Source organism: Eptatretus burgeri, chromosome 9 (genome assembly GCF_056783735.1).
Source record: "Eptatretus burgeri isolate ZD-2024b chromosome 9, Ebu_testis_v1, whole genome shotgun sequence".
Classification (NCBI taxonomy): Eukaryota; Metazoa; Chordata; class Myxini; order Myxiniformes; family Myxinidae; genus Eptatretus; species Eptatretus burgeri.
The window spans coordinates 29,596,300-29,613,094 of record NC_140969.1 but is presented as its reverse complement, the minus strand read 5'-3'; the positions used below and the strand labels follow the sequence as shown (position 1 = coordinate 29,613,094).

Below are 16,795 nucleotides of genomic sequence, written 5' to 3'. Positions count from 1 at the left end.
AGGGATGTTACCCCGTGGTTTCCCTCCTATCAAAGATTGGGGGTCCCGAAGGCTTTGCCCCAATCCCGTCATCCGGTGAGCTGCCCTGCGATGGGAAGCTGCACAGGAGGTACTCCCACGGAGTGGGTTTCAGATTTGCGTTTTTGCGTTTTGCGGAATGAAGGGTTTCCCGGTGGCCGGAGTGCAAATCCTGCCACCAACCTCCTAATAAGAAGTGACCCAACTGCAGGAGGACGTCCGCAGACACAGTTGGGCACTAGATATGGATGGCCGTTGGCTCACAAGGAGCTCCTCTGCCCTTTGACAGGTTTTGTTTTTAATCCTGCTGGGTGTCCATATCCAAACACCCTCCTCACCAGAAAACCTGGTGGGGGAGATGGTTTAGTCGCTGACAACCTGACCGTGGAGCAGGTTAGTGCAGGTTAACATGGTGCCTGTAGAAGTTCACAGATCTAACCTGACGTTTCTTCAAATTATTTGAAGTTATTGTTTTTTTTTTATTTAAACGCTGCTAATACTTCATTATACGGTAGCTGTAAATTAGAAACACGTTCAGTAAGTTCTGTGGTCGTCAGAAAGACGTCAATCAAATACGTCTACATCCGTCAATATGTGTTGGAGGTACGCTACACATAGGTTCAAAGCACGTTACTCATAGGTTAGAAATAAGTTTTGGAGTACGCTCCAGCATTACCTCAACGTGTTTCGACTTGTGAGTAACTTACAAATAACATGTGTCGACGTGTGTCAATGATCACATAACGTGCCTACAACTTATGGCCAGCGTAGTGGGCGTGTGAGTCATACGCCGGCATACGTTGTAAAATTTCAAGCATGCTAAAATTTGAGGACAACCGCAAAGTACAACGATGAAAGCCAGCGTGCTACGATGCATAGCAGTGTTTTTCAGCGTGCTCTTAACGTATACAAAACTTACCCATAACGTGTTCGACGTGTGCCAGCGTTTAAGACAAATTTTTCATAAGTCGGCATACGCTGGCTAAATCGTCAAGGTGTGACAGCGCCTTAAGCAATTGATTGATTTCCCAACTGCCGGGAGCATCAGCTGGGCACTGTTATTTTTTCATCGAGGTTTCGATCCTTTCATCCAGAACCTCTCCAAACGGTGGATCCACAACAGAATACAAATATGGGACATCAGAATCAGAATATGACCGTTTTTACAGCCATTTTCCCTGCTGTGTGCAGGGTTTGGCTTTGTGAGGCAATGTTTTATGGCCGGATGCCCTTCCTGACGCCAACCCTGGTGGTCGCCTCTTACGACACACAGGGATATGGTATACCTATTTTAACCGGGGCATACACCGGGACCAGTACACTGGCACTCATTTCGCCGACCTCGGAAGGATGACAGGCTGAGTCCAACCCCTGGTGTTAATTCAGCAGCCAACGGGGCTTGAACTCAGGACACTGGGATCCCAAGCCGCCACCCTAACCACTAAGCCAACACCAGGCTTATCAGAATCAGAATATAATGAAATATATTATTTGTGTGGAACCGGGGTTTTGGGGATTACCACAAGGAGAAGCACTCTGATTCTTCCCAAATGCCCGCCCCTGTAGGGTGGTCCATTTACTTTGTGAGCTGACTCAGTCCGTGCCCTCAGTACATACCCATCTATCTAAGAGAACCATGGGTACACACTGTTTAATGAGAGCAAATCACGTGGGGTAAAACTTCCTGTCCAACAATAATGTGGACTGTGCTGGACAAATGGAGGGAAGGACACTACAAGCAGGTTAAGATGAACAATTAACAGGGGTTTATTCACAAGATGGAGAGGGAGGAAAAGCATGTTGCACAGTGAAGACAGGGATTTAGTCACAGGAGTATCCATTTAGCAGGGACATACAGTGTTCATGTGGTGTGCTAAAAGACATACATGCGATAGCAAAGGGACAAAGAGCAGAGTTACCCCAATCTATGTAGCTTATACAATCTTACTTGTATTAACATTACAGGCACCATCAGGTTCATTCCGCACAAGGGTAGATCAAGGAGAGAGATATGAGAAGTTGAGGCATTGACGAACTCCTTGCTTACCTGGCACGAACATGCGGGCGTGTCCTGGTCCAAAGTGAAGGGAAGGTGAGAGTGAGGGCAAATGAGAAATAAAGGATTTGTATGTATAGATATATTGATGTGTGTTGAAAATTAATTTTAAAATTTAACATTTATATAAATTTAATATTAAAATTTATATTTTATTTTAATTTTAATATTAAAATCAATTTTTTAGAATTGACAGAACTCATTTCAAACTAAATCATTAGCAATGAGTGCAAAAAAGCGGAAGTATATTGACGAATACATTCAATTTGGATTTGTCCCTCCAAAAGGGTGACACAGAGGTACCCCAGTGCGTAATATGCTACAAGACTCTGAGTCTGACCAATGATGGCATACGGCCCACATGCTTGGAACGCCACTTCAAGACAATGCATCCTGCTCTCGCTGCCAAACCCAAGGCATTCTTCGAAACAAAAAGGCTGTCCTTGAAGCAAGCTAAGATGGACAGCAGTGGAGCATTTCGGCAACAGACTTCAAAGGTTGTTGAGGCTTCCTATGAGATCGCCATGTTGATTGCAAAGAGCAAAAAGAGCCATAACATCGGAGAGACTCTCATAAAACCAAGTATACTGTGTGCAGCAGAGCTCGTTCCGGGGAAGGATAGTGCAAACAAGCTTTCCCAAATCTCTCTATCAAACGATACCGTCAAGGGAAGGATCGATGAAATGTCTCAAGACTTCAAAGATCAAGTTCTCGACCAAGTAAGAGCTTTTCCTGTATTTAACATCCAGTTGGACGAAACGACTGATGTTGCTCAGTGTTCTCAGCTACTGATGTATGCTCGTTTCGTGTCAGGCAACAGTGTAAAAGAGGAAATGCTCTTCTGCCATCTCATGGAGAAGTTGTATAACAGCAACAGATATTTTTCAAGTGGTATCAAACTTCTTTCAGGAAAATCACTTTTCGTGGGACTTGCTGGTCAGGGTGTGCACTGATGGAGGTCAGTGATGGCAATGGTTCTGGGAGGAGAGACTGTGGGCTTGTCCAGACTTCATGGGCTTGTGGGTTCCCCTTCCCGCATGACTTTGATAAGCTCTGGCGACTGTAACCGGACACGCATGCTGATTTATCCACGCATCGCGCTTCATGAGACATATTCCTCAGGGACGTTTTGACTCCAGTTGGTCTCTTTCCTCCACCATAGTCGCCCAGGTGCTGTGCTCACCTCCTTAGGGGCATCCGCTGGTTTTGCCAAGCAACTGCTTTAATCAGTTGCAAAGAAAACATGTAGAGAGATTACCAATGGAGACAATTTAGAGGATGAATATGGAGGGATGGTGGGGGATTCAGACATGTTACAGAAGGGCGTGGGCACTTTTACTCCCCCTGCTAAAACACGCTTCGACACATATCCTCCCATTCCACACAGAAACTAACCACTTATGCTTGACATTTATTAAAAACTTGTCCATCTTATGCCCGTTACTTCCTTTGCCTTTTCCGTAACAATATACTCTAAGTATATAATATATATATATATTTATATATATATATATATATATATATATATATATATATATATATATATATATATATATATATATATATATATATATATATATATATATATATATATATACACCTCATGTGACCTGAAATAATCAGTGACTTGAAATATAAATCCTCTTCAAATTTCAACTGAATCGGATGATAATTAAGGATTTTAGAAATCTCACCCAAGTTGTTGACCTTGGGTCGATGTTGACCTCAAAAATAATTGGCGGTGAATATTTCGCAAGCATTCTTGGTGTGTGAGGACGTCTCGTTCATTTGAACGTGCCATGCAGGTATCGATGGTGAGGGACATCCACGAGCGAGATTCAAATCCACGCGGATGCTGGCCGCATCTGTCGTCCACTGCTCATTGTGGAGAATCAGAAAATGCTGCTGAAAAGGCATCACATCGAGGCACTGAAGGAACGCGAGTACAATAACTACAGGTGTGTGTTTTGAATGTTGCACTCTGTGATTGCCACCCTGTATAGCACTGATCTGCACTTCCTTTCGATACAATGAGACATTCAGACATGACAGAAGTAAATAGACACCATGATTAAAAAAATTATCTTGCCAAAACGAAGTTTTTGCAAGATATGTTAGTCAACTTGTATGTTTTTGTTTGTTTGTTTGTTTTTTGTTTGTAATCACGTCTAAAAAATTCTGCAGAGCACAGTTATCATTGGAAATTTTTCTAACTTCGCATATCAGAGGCCTATAGAGGTCCCTTTCAGTGCACAAAATTTTGAAGGTCAAGGTCAAGGTCACTTTGTCGCAAATCAGGGGAGTCGACAAAACCCTTATTTTTGAGTAATTTTGATCGGATCGTCTTCAAACTTCATGGGAATATAGTTCATGGTCTGGCGCTCAGCTGATTAATTTTGGTGGCAATTGGCCTTGACTTTCATGGTTAGCGCCTTAGGTCAAACATATTTGACCCCAAGGTCAAATTTTCAAGTTTTAGGAACCATATCGTGTAGTACCTCAAATTGAACACCTCGATGAGTGCTTTCTAGATATGTCCAAGCTTGAGTCATTATGACGTCATTTGGTGACGTTATGAGGCAAAAACATATTTTTCATGGTTACTCTGTAGAAACGATTCTCATCGGAATCTCTCGTAGGCAGATATTCACTCAAGGAGTCGCTCCTGGTGGATAGCAGCTCTGTTCACCTCAGTGTGACCTTAAATAAGTCACCGTGGTCACCTTTTGGCAAGATACGGGTCATTAATTTATTGAACATTTGAAGTACATTTGATCCATTTTAATATATTCACTAGTATTTAGTAAACTTGCCATTTGCAGATTTCAATGCTTTTACTCTTTCAGACATAGAACTAACGAGTTCGAATTTTTCTCTCGTGGGATTTCTGCCTCGGCTTCACGCAAAAGGTTTAGTAATTCTGCCCATGATGTTGGTTTCCTGGACATTTTCCGCACAGCTCGATCAATATGGCCCAGAGGTATTCAATGGGATTTATGTCAGGAGACTGACTTGGCCATGAAGTCCTTGATCCCATTTCTGTCCTGCCATTCTTTGGTCTTTTTTGCAGTGCGGCAAGGAGCTCCATCTTCCATGAACAGAGTGTTGTTTTTGACCATCTGACCAATGAATAAGACAGAGAGGCGTCCATCCTCAAGGATAGAAATGTATATCGTAGAGTTGATGTTGCCAACACACTCCACAAGCTCTGACCGACCAGCGCTCCAGATTGCTCTCCCCACACCATCACTGAAAAACCACCGTGTTTGATAGTTGGCTGCAATCGGTTCAAAGAGAATTCTTAAGAGACGTGAAGTTCAAAGAGAAGTCTCCAGACTCATACGCGTCCACTTTCAGAAAATTAAACAAATTGGGACTCATCTGAAAAAATTTCAGTTTGCCAAAACTCCAAGGGTCTGGTGGACATCTCGTCAGCTCATTTCTTTCTCCTTTGGATGTCGGCTGGTCTAAGAAGAGGTCTTCTCACTGCTCTCCCATCGTAGCCCAGTTGATGAAAGTACCGCACGGCAGTTCTTGAGCTAACTTGGACCTCCTCTGCAACATCTGCTGCCTTGCAACAGGGAGTTTTCTCAATGGGCCGCTTGACAGCTCGAAAACACCTTTCTGAGGGCGTAGTCAACCAGAACGGGAAGCCGTGGATTCCTTGCCTTCGCTGGTGAATTGCACAATCACCCGATTGACCGTAGAAAGCGGAATGCCAAAGTTCTGAGCTATCTGGCGTGGCTGACTCCACCTTCCGATTGGCCAACAATTCGTCCTTTTTGAAAATCGGAAAGTTTGTGTGCTCCCTGGGTTTGAGGCATCGTTACTTGTCATACAAGATCCAGGAATTCGTTTTCGCAAATAAATCGTCCAATATTAGTACAAATCACTGAGTAAAAACTGCGTTATACAGATGAAATGAATAAATTTAAGGTGTCTATTTACTTTTGTCATGAAGATCGATACGATTTATGAACTTGTGTCACAGCTTTGTTTTTTTGAGAGGGACTTTTTGATCCTTAAAACATGCCAAGGATGGAGGTGGAGCTGTGACGTATTTGGGTTTGAGTGCAGCCTGTTTCCATACTTGGTGGACATTGAGAAATAAAAGGACATTCTAAAATCTGAGCAGGTCAGGAACCAATTAAAATGCTCAATAAGAGCTTAATGACAAAGCATGAAAGGTCAACACACTGGTAGTATGGCAGAGAGACAGCTGGCATTTTCTTGTCCACTCTTCTGCCATATACACACTGAGTGGTATGACAGAGGACAATGATGAATAAGAAAGTGATAAGAGAAAACTTCAAAGGTGGTTTCACTTGTTTGGGAACACAAGGACCTTCATGATGATGATAATTCAGAGAGACACGTAAGTGAAAACTTCTATTCCATATGCCTTCAATTCCACCGTGATACAGGTTTGTAAATCATGAGCAAGTTGCAGTTATATCTGACACAAGCCTCAAATTTGCGTGATCGTAGACCGCCACTTGCTGATAAAATATGAGTGTGGTTGGTGTGGGGCAGGGGGCATAGGTCGCTATATACTTCCCAGCACTCTCTGAGTACCGGTCAGGTCAGGTCAGGTGTGGGAGCATGCGCCAGAGCAGCGCATCACTTCATCCACTTTCTGCCGTTACTCCAGGGGCCCCGATCTGGCCATCCCCATCCCCTTGAGATGCTGATCAACCTGCTGCAACTACGAGGCACGTGATCAGCCCATTGGCCTCCTCCACTCACGAGACTCCCTCGCTGAGGAGGAGCTGATGGGCAGTATCAGCATCAGGAAAATGAGCTACATGTCCATAGCCCAGCTGACGCTCACAGACCATGCAGGTAACAAATCTCATTTGAGTTTCTCTCAGAAACACCGCTCGTTGGACACAAAGTCTGTCCAGTGATCGCTCAGGATTCTCCCAAGAGACCTGGTACCAAAGGAATTAAGTCTCTGTCTCAGATCCCTGGTCAGAGTCCAAGTCTCACATCCATAGAGCAAGATTGGAAGCACCAAGGACCTGAATACTCGGACTTTCGTCCTCCCGCACAGGTACCGGCAGCGCCACACCCCATTGTCCAGTGAATCCATGACTCCCCAGGCCCGACCCAGATGTCTGTTGACCTCTGACTCACAGCCAGCAGAGACATGAACATCACTGCCAAGGTAAGTGAATCTCTCCACGACCTCAACATCCTCACCACAAACAAGTACAGACAGGACAGCAGCATCCAAGATGTCATTGAAAACCGAGATCTTAGTTTTCACCCAGGAAACCCGTAATCCCAGCAGCTCCGACTTCTCATTCAGCACCTCGAGGGCCACCAAAAGGATATCTAGAATCTCCACAAAGATGACTGCATCATCTGCGAAATCAAGGTCAGACATCTTGACATTCCCACACGATGCACCGCAGCTTGATCTCTCCGACATCCTCCCCCAAATCCAGTCCATACAAGTGCTGAAAAGTGTGGGGGCCAGGTCACACTCCTGAGGAACTCCAGTAACAACTGAAAATTTGTCAGAGATGGTATCACCACGTCTCACAGCACTCTCAGTACCAGAGTAGAATTCAGACATCAGATTGATCAGTTTTGGTGGCACCCCACGAAGACCAAGAATCCTCCAGAGGACATCCCGATTCACTGAATCGAACGCTTTACAGAGATAAACATAGGCTGCAAGCAGCCCCTGCCGAAACTCTCGTCTGCGTTCGGTGAGGACCCGAAGAGCAAGGATACGGTCAATCGTTGACCTCTTTGGTGTAAAGCCTGACTGCTCTGGACGCTGGTGCTCAAGCAGATGGTGGCGAACCCTATTAAGAATGATCCGAGCAAAGACCTTGCCCGGCACTGAGAGCAGCGTCACCCCTCGGTAGTTGTTGCAGTCTTGGCGATCACCCTTCCCTTTCCAGAGAGGGACAACAAGGCCCCTCTTCCAGTCAGTTGGGATGATGCCTGTGTTCCAGGCAGAGCACAAAACTGCATGCATCGACACGACCACAGCATTTCCACCAGCCTTGAGAAGTTCAGCACGGATGCCACAGATCCCAGGAACTTTACCTCATTTCAACCCATTCACCACAGCCCGTGTTTCCACAAGCGAAGGTGGACCACAGTTGATTGGAGGACCAGCAATCAGGATTGTAACACCGCTGACGTCCAACTCGACAGCTGGCAGAGGTCGCTATATACTTCCCAGCACCCTCTGAGTACCGGTGATATCATCTTTATGACGTCACTTTCCTCTCTGCAACCAGTGTGGCAATATCAGGTGGAATTTACTCTTCTCCGTGGATCTCTTCTCCAATGTAAGGAGGAATTTCCTCTTCTACCACAGGGTTTGCCCATTCTCTATCCTTTAAATGCTGAGTGTCAAGTGAAGGAGCAGCAAGTACCATTTTTGAAGTCTTTGGTATGATTTGGCCGTGGTTTGATCCGCCGCCCTCCCAGACTCAGACCGTACGCTCTAACCATTACATCCCTGTGTTGGGTTAAACAAGTGCAACTTTGTTTAAATTTAATTTTGTTTAAATTTGTTGTTTTTTATTTTTTGTATACCTTGGTCGAGGCTCGTATGAGAGCTAACACACAACTCACAGCAAGGGGGCATGAGACAAGAGGGGCGGGAGTGGTTGGGACAAAACAGTGGGGAACAGACACATTAGGTGAACTGTGGAAGGGAGAGGGATGGGGATGGGATGGGGAACATGGCGAAGAGAAGATGGACATTACAGGGACTTTCAGGAAGGAAAGCAGGGGAATTGAAGGAAGTGGGCTTGAGTGGATTATCGGGGGTAGAAAAGATCGAGGATTTGGATGGGGAAGATAAGAGGTGGTGGTGAACAGCTGTTTTGGAAGCCTGGAGGGAAGAATGGGAAAGAATAGAGTGAGGAAGTTTATTCCAAAGGCGGGAAAAAAGAGGAATGAAAGAGTGAAGATGAGCAGTGATTCGTGATTTTGGTAGTTTTACCAGAAGGGGGTTGTTGGCAGACCTTGAGCGCCCTGTGGAAATGTGGTGGGGACAAATCACAGAGAGAGCAGGGGGGGGGGCAAGGCTGGAGAGGAGACGGTAGAAGACAGAAAGACCACCGACCAACCTGCGGTTATTGAGTGAGAGGCCCAACGACTCAGCTTCATTGCGGGAGATGCCAATGATCCTAAATGCCCTGGTTTCGACAGCGTGAAGCCGAGAAAGGTGGGAGGCAGGAGCACCAGCCCAGAGGGGAGAGCAGTACTCCATCAGGCTATGGACAAAAGCTTTGTAAGTGGTCAGGAGCTCAAGAGGGCCGAGGAAGGACTTAGCACGACGGAGGATTCCCAGTCGGCGACTGGCTTTTGAGGCGAGGTTGGAAATGTGACTTTCCCAGGAAAGGTCATGGCAGATAGTGAGACCCAGAAGCTTGAAAGAAAAGACTTCTTCCAGAGGATTGTTGAGAAAGTGGATGGGGGGGTTTTCTAAACGGTCCTTTCGAAGAGACATAGTGAGAGTGCGAGATTTGTCTGCATTGAAAGACATGTTCCACGTGTTGGACCAGTTTGTTATTTTATCCAGATCTGTAGTGAGCGAAGAAGCTGCTGCTTGCCGGTCTGAGGGATGGCCGATGGTACGGCAGAGGGTGGAGTCGTCGGCAAAGAGAAATAGAGGATTTTCCAGAGAGTCCGAGAGATCATCGATGAAAACCAGAAAAAGAACAGGGCCCAGAACGCTACCTTGAGGAACTCCAGCCTGCACAGGAAGAGGGGATGAAAGAACTCCATTTAGGGCCACACGTTGACTGCGACAGGAGAGGAAGTCTGCGAGCCATGAGTGGAGATGGCCTTGAATACCATGGGAAGAGAGTTTGGTGAGTAGTGCAGGGTGCCAGACTGTGTCAAAAGCACGTGATATGTCCAGGGATACGGCTCGGATTTCCTGTCTGGCATTGAGGACCTCCATCCATTGATGGGAGAGCAGAAGCAGCATATCCAGGGTAGAGTGACCTGGTCTGAAACCAAATTGATGATTGGAAATCAAGCCATTGGAGAAGAGGAAGGATTTCATGTCTGAAGCGATGATGGATTCCATAACCTTGCTGATGATTGGGAGAAGGCTGATTGGTCTGTAGTTACAGGGATCTGTTTTTGCACCTTTTTATGCAGGGCAGTGATGTTAGCAGATTTCCAAGCAGATGGCAGATGACCTTGGGCAAATGAGAGGGCGAATAGAACAGAGAGAGGGTGAGCAAGAGCAGAAGAGCAGGCTTTGAGGACACGTGGGCTGATGCCGTCTGGACCGGTTGCAGAATCTGACTCGAGGTTTGAAAGCAAGCTCTCCACCTTGTCAGGAGAAAAGGATACAGAGTCCAGGGACAGTTGGGTGCGACTGGGTAAAGATAGTGATGGGTTTAGGACACAGGATTTAGCTGCAAACACCGAGTTTAGACATTCAGCTTTATCACGTGTGGAATCAGCAGTGCGGCCATTTGAGGTAAGGGAGGGATGGAGGGGGAACATACACCAGAAACAGATTTGATTAAACGCCACCAGGATTTTGAGGAGGGAGAGAGGTTTGAGAGTTCAGACTTGAGATGAGAAAGATGTTGTTTTCTGGCTCTCCTGAGAGTAGATACACACTTGTTCCGAGCTTTGTGGAAAGAACTGAGATTGCCCTCAGTTGGGTTTGCTTTCCATGAGGGCAAAGGCAAGTTGTTTCAGGACAACTGCCTCACCACAAGCTTCAGTAAACCAAGGGCGGGAGGAAGGGTAAGACAACTGAACACGAGAGGGGATAAATCTGTGCATGAGGGAGAGCAAGTTTCTTTGAAAGAATTCCCAGGATGAGTTGATGTTTGAGAAAGTAGTGATAGGAGACCAGTCTGTAAGTTTGATGGCTGCTCGGAGACCCTGCCAGTCGGCTTGAGTGAAATGCCAGACTCGACGGCGGTGAGGTGGTTCTCTGATAACAGCCAGAGAGATGTCCACTTTAACAAGGACGTGGTCAGAAGAACCAATTGGAGCGAAGGAAGAGCAGCAGATATTGTCAGGGAAATTTGTCAAAATCAGATCCAGAAGAGATGGAGTACCATTGGTTGAGATCCGGGTCGGGAAGTTGATCAATTGAGTCAGTCCCAATGAGTCGCAGAAAGCTTTTGCTGAGGTGCCATGGCAGGTGAGAGAGGTACCCACACCTAGCCAAGTGGCGAGACGGCAACTGAAGCCACCACATAAGAGGAAGTGAGCGTTTGGATGAGAGAAGATAGAAGATGGTCCATGTTTTCGGATAGTGAAGAGGTGTAGATGGAGTCATCACTGTTCGGTGGACGGTACAGTACAGATATAAACATGAGGTGGGAGTGGAGGGGAAGCCGAAGCCAGAGGTATTCCTGGGGGTGTGGGGGAGTGAGAGCAGTGCATGGAGAGTGAGGAATAGAGTCTTTGATGAAGAGAGCAACACCTCCACCAGGACGAGGCTCAGGTCTGTCATACCGTAAGAGGGAGTAACCGGGGAGAGATACTTGGGAGTCAGACACGTCTTGGGAGAGGAAAGTTTCTGTTAGGCAGATTATGTCTGGTTTGTCAGTGGCAGCCTGTATGGAAAGATCTGAAAGGTTTGAGCGAAGGCCCCGGATATTTGAGGTCCACACTTTTAATGAAGAGGTAGGGGAGGAGGCTTTGGGTGCAGGAGGTGGAGGGGGAGGAGGTAAGGAGGGTTGCTGAAAGAGTGTGGGGTATTGCAGAATAGCTAAGGGAGGGGCCGAATGAGGAGGAGAAAAGGCTCTGTGGTGCTGGGGAGAGGGGGACAAGAGACAAGGAAGAAGGCAGTTGAGGATTTGAGGAGGTGGAGTGAAGAGATGGAGGTGAGAGGGCAGTGGAGGGAGGCAGGTTGGTGGATGAGAGGGGGCAACTTAGAGAAGGAAGAGTGAGGGGGATGAAAGGTGGGAGAAAGGTGAGGGGAATTTTTGAGAGAGGTGAGAGGGAGGCTTGGAGGGAGAAGAGTGGGATGGTTGCTTTGAGAGTGAGAGTGAGGGGTGAGGGGGTGAGTTGGCACTGAAGTTGGAAAAAAGAATGGTTGATGGAAAGCGAGCATCCATGGCAAACTGTGGTTTTTAAAGTTTTAGGTCAGAGATGCGATTTAACACAATTCTTGATGGATGCAATGAAGGCGAATTCAGAGAATGGAGAGAAGAAGCGCTGTAATAGTTGGATTTTTTAGGCAAGGAATGAAGGAGAGGTCTGAAATGAGAGCAGTCTGTTAAAATAGCAGAAGAGTAGTGCATTGTGAAACAGTAAAGAGTACCACATGTGTGAGAGAGGAAGATGAAGCATTATAAGATCGTTTTTGTTGTTAATATTAATGTATGAGAGGGTTCAACAGATTAGGTCATGAAAGTGTAAAAAAAAAATCGAGGAGGAAGTTAAGAGGAAGAAGAAGAAGCAGAATCGGGAGAAGGTGAGCGTGTTGTTGTTGTTGTTGGGTATATATATATATATATATATATATATATATATATATATATATATATATATATATTTTTGAGATAAGAAAGAGATTAGTTGGGAGAATGGGGGATGTTTGGAAAGTGGGGAGGATGAAAATTGAGGGTAATGGGGAGAAAAAAACAAACAAACAAAAAAAAACGATCGAACACCGAGTGGAACTGGTAGGCCTCAAGCCTAGGCCTAGGCCTCAAACACCAGGTAAGAACGTCGACAAAAATACTCACAAAATAGCACGATTTTTGAAACAAAACCGAACTAGGAACACACAGTAACATGTAGGTGAGAAAATTAAACAGTTAAAACGGGACAAATAACAACCGGAAACTTAACTTTGAGAACATCAGCAGGGAGCCCCGAAGGAGACCTCTCGCCGCTCCAAAACCGGAACCGGAAGTGATTGTTTAAATTGTTGATTGAAAGTGTAAGTTCATTCATTTATTTGCACTTATGTTTGTTTGTTCAATTCAAAAATTTTGTCCCCGTGAAAGAAAGTCTCTTTTCAAAATGGCTGCCATCGTTCGAGTCCACTTCGTTATTTGGGCAATCCGTATCTGCGGTTGTTAACCGGCCACTATGGGTAGTTCAAAACTGTGTGTTGATGCCGGTGTTGTGTGTACAGTTGGCAGGAACTGGTCGCTGCGGGTGTGGTGGAATACGTCGACACACTCGAGGAAGAGAGCACCATGGTGGCAATGACTCCAGATGACCTAGCGGAGAAGAGCGTTGCATACTGTAAGACGTATACCCACTGTGAGATACACCCGGCAATGGTACTGGGTGTTTGTGCCTCACTCATCCCATTTCCTGATCACAACCAGGCACGTTACTATTGGCAACCCATCCTTTATCTTTCCCTCATTCTGTTTGTTTGTATCTTAACTAATGCATGCCATTGTCACACAATTTTCATGACGTAATATGTGACTGTCGCAGGTCATTTGCACAAATTATTATATGAAGAAAACGTAATTAATTACAATAAGGAACATTCGTTACAATGGAGTTCATTTTAGTGGGCAATCCTGTTTTATTGAGGACATTTCCAACTCCATCCCTGTGTCAGTGGATTTCTGCAACAAAAAAAAGGAAATCCATTGAATCATTGTGGAGACTTGGTGTGATCTCTTACGTGTGCACCTTGAACCATAGACGACCCTTCGTATTTAACAGCCACAATTGTTCCCACGTTCTCGTGCGCTTGGCCAGAGGGTGGGGGAGTTTTGGCCCAACTGTTTCATAAACCGACAGGCCAGGCCTGATGCTTGACTAAATAGTTAGGGCAGGAATTTTGTAATTTGGCTATGGTGTCAGTGATAGCTCACTTCCTCTTAGCGAAGGATACCGTGGGATCTTAATGTTCATCAACGAATGCCGGCAGAGCGGGATGCCCAGTTTTACATCCATCCATTCGAGGGACGGCACACACGTTGATGAATCGCCAAGCCTGTGAACCACCATTTATAGTTGGGCTGAGATTCAAACCCTGGCTCGGCAGGATAGAGTTGAGTGTGCGTACCTCTGGAGTCTCGGCCATCATGCCAGCCAAGCTTGAACCCTAAACTACAACATATTTAATGGCCCGAAGTAATCCCACCTACTTATTTGGTTTAGCAGCAGCATGCTTTACTCACCTCTGACCTGTATAGCCTGGGTTTTTAACCCAGACCAACTATAAACTGTCGTCCAGGTGTTTTGCATGCTGGACGAGTATCAGCGAGTGTGTCGTCTAACGGGATGTTAAGCCAAATTACCCATTTGCAAGAACTGTTTGTTGGTGGATGTTAAAGATGTCCTTGGTAACTTTCGTGAAGAGTAGGTGAGTTATAACTGGCACCATGAACAAATTCCAAATGCCTGCCGAACCATCTCCTGAACCACACCTCGTACTTTCACAAACTGGCTTGCCAAACCTGACATTCGAATGGAGCGAGTTATGGCAAGAATTTGTAACTTGTTCAGGGTACTGGCGATAACTCGACCTACTGTTTTCTCAAGACTCCGTGGGATCTTCAAACTCCACCAGTTCATGCTCGTAGATGGGAGGCCCAGCTTCACGGCCATCCGAGAGGCAGCACACTCATCATTGCAACGACTTCCCACGAAATATCAGTCAGAGAGTTAAAGTGGATCGGGAATCAAACCCACACTGGAACCTTCAAAGACAAGTGTGCCAGCTCTGAACCATCCGATTGGACTATGCTAAATGCTGGAGGTGCCTTCAAAAAAATTGTTGGGCTTTGGAGAGTTCTAATTTGATGATTTTTTTTTTTGATGATCCACTTGCTAATTGTAACAACACTCTACTGAATTTTTCTGCAATAGTTATCATTTCTTAATGTCAATATATCCGCTACACATTAATACTCTGATTTTCTTACTCTCGCAGTCTCCCCGCAACACGTACCAGTCAGCCATGGGAAAGCAGGCAATGGGCGTGTACATCACAAACTTCCACGTACGCATGGACACTCTTGCACATGTACTATACTATCCACAGAAACCTCTCGTTACAACTCGGTCCATGGAGTACCTACGCTTCCGTGAACTTCCAGCAGGTGCATAATTGTGTTCGTTTTAAAACCTGTATCGTTGCCTCCGAAACTACATTAAAGCATCATTTATTTATTTTTCAATTTTACATGAACTTTCACATGTAAACTTAGAGTTGATTGTAATACTGTAAATCATAATACTACTTTCCAATCAAGTCGCTGATGTAATCAGGTCAGCTTTTTGGGATTGCCACCGGTAACATGTAACTCAGTGCTACCTGCCGCATGGTCGGGTTGGCGGCGACTAAACTGACTTTGCTCGTGGAGAGGGTGGCTGTGACGCCCTGCCAGGACGAAAAACACCACCTGACAAAGGGCGGGTGAGCTCCTTTTGGGAACGGCCATCCAGTGCGGAGATGGTGTCAAGTTTGGCAAGAAAATTTATTTTTCAGGCCTAGTTACTCCTGCATCGTGGTCCTGTAAAGAGGTTTCCTTGTTTCAGGACTCGGTGAATGTTTTGCCAGTTTTTCCTCTTCTTTTTCTTTGTAGCACTTTATAAATACAGTAGTGGTTTTTAGCCTTGTTTAGGGCGAACTTAAATAAAAAAAAATTAAAAATATAAATGAAATGTTTGTCTTTTCAGGTATAAACTCCATTGTAGCCATTGCTTCTTACACAGGCTACAACCAGGAGGACTCCATCATCATGAACCGCTCTGCGGTGGAGCGAGGATTCTTCAGGTAATTAAATACCAATTAAAATATTGCTGCATATCAAGGTGAGTAACAACCTTTGTGCACCATGTTTGTTTTGTTCTTGTCTCTTTCTATACCCCATATTCTAACCGGCCTTTATCCGGTAAAGTCAGCAAAATTCATATTCCGATTCCAACGTTTTGTTTGTTGTGTTGTTCCTTAAACCTCACCCTGGTTATTTCATCGAAACCTTCCTTCCCTCTTCCATCTCCGAGTCTCACTTCCCTAACTGGGTTTACAGTTTACGACCTCACCATTGATCATTACTCCTTTTTCATGAGGGGAGGAGGGAGGGGGGGTGGCCTTGGCACGTATGTCATCAAATCTGTTCTTCCTCTTTCTCTTCTTCTCCCCTCCCACATCTCCCAGAGGTAGCACAATTACCTTTGAACTCTTTAATCTGGGACTAAATCACGACCAGACTATAAACTGTGGGTCGGTGCGTTGCAGGCGGGCCGTGATGTTGTCCCTCAGCTGGATGTTCATTTCAGGAACCATCAGTGGTTGGGAACTTGGTACAACTTTGTTGTTGCTTCAGTATGATGCATTGTAGGGTTTTGGAATGCGAGCAATGTACAAGTACACAGTGTATTTACAATTTCCTTTTCTTGTTTGTGAATTTCAATTCAATTAGTGTGTGAATAGCTTTATTAACTTTTTAACCAAAGTTTTAACCAGAAAAATGCGAATGGTTTGACACTCAGGTCCGTATTTTACCGCTCGTATGTTGATCAAGAATCAAAGAGAAGCTTTGACCAAGAAGAGGTGTTTGAGAAGCCTGACAGAAACATTTGTCAAGGTGAAAAAAGATTCCTTTCATATTTCAATGAGGAATGTGGTTTATGTCTTTGTGGAAGAATTCAGTTCTTCTCTGTCGGAGTCTGAGACCATTTATTAACAACAAACATGCGCATGGAGAAAGAGGAAATAAACAAGACGCAAGCAATATCAAACACGATCCTCTTTCTTCCCAAATGCACACAGCATTGCCC

At 45.3% G+C, this 16,795-nt stretch overlaps 1 protein-coding gene across 1 annotated transcript in view; it reads left to right on the top strand.

Moving 5' to 3' along the window:
- The window catches only part of POLR2B (RNA polymerase II subunit B), a 94,894-nt gene that overhangs the window by 37,731 nt on the left and 40,368 nt on the right, over nt 1–16,795 (top strand). The window contains 6 exon segments of the mRNA XM_085894548.1: nt 3,880–3,905; nt 3,907–4,032; nt 13,176–13,374; nt 14,943–15,111; nt 15,692–15,788; nt 16,508–16,602. Coding sequence (XP_085750674.1) covers nt 3,880–3,905; nt 3,907–4,032; nt 13,176–13,374; nt 14,943–15,111; nt 15,692–15,788; nt 16,508–16,602 — 712 coding nt within the window.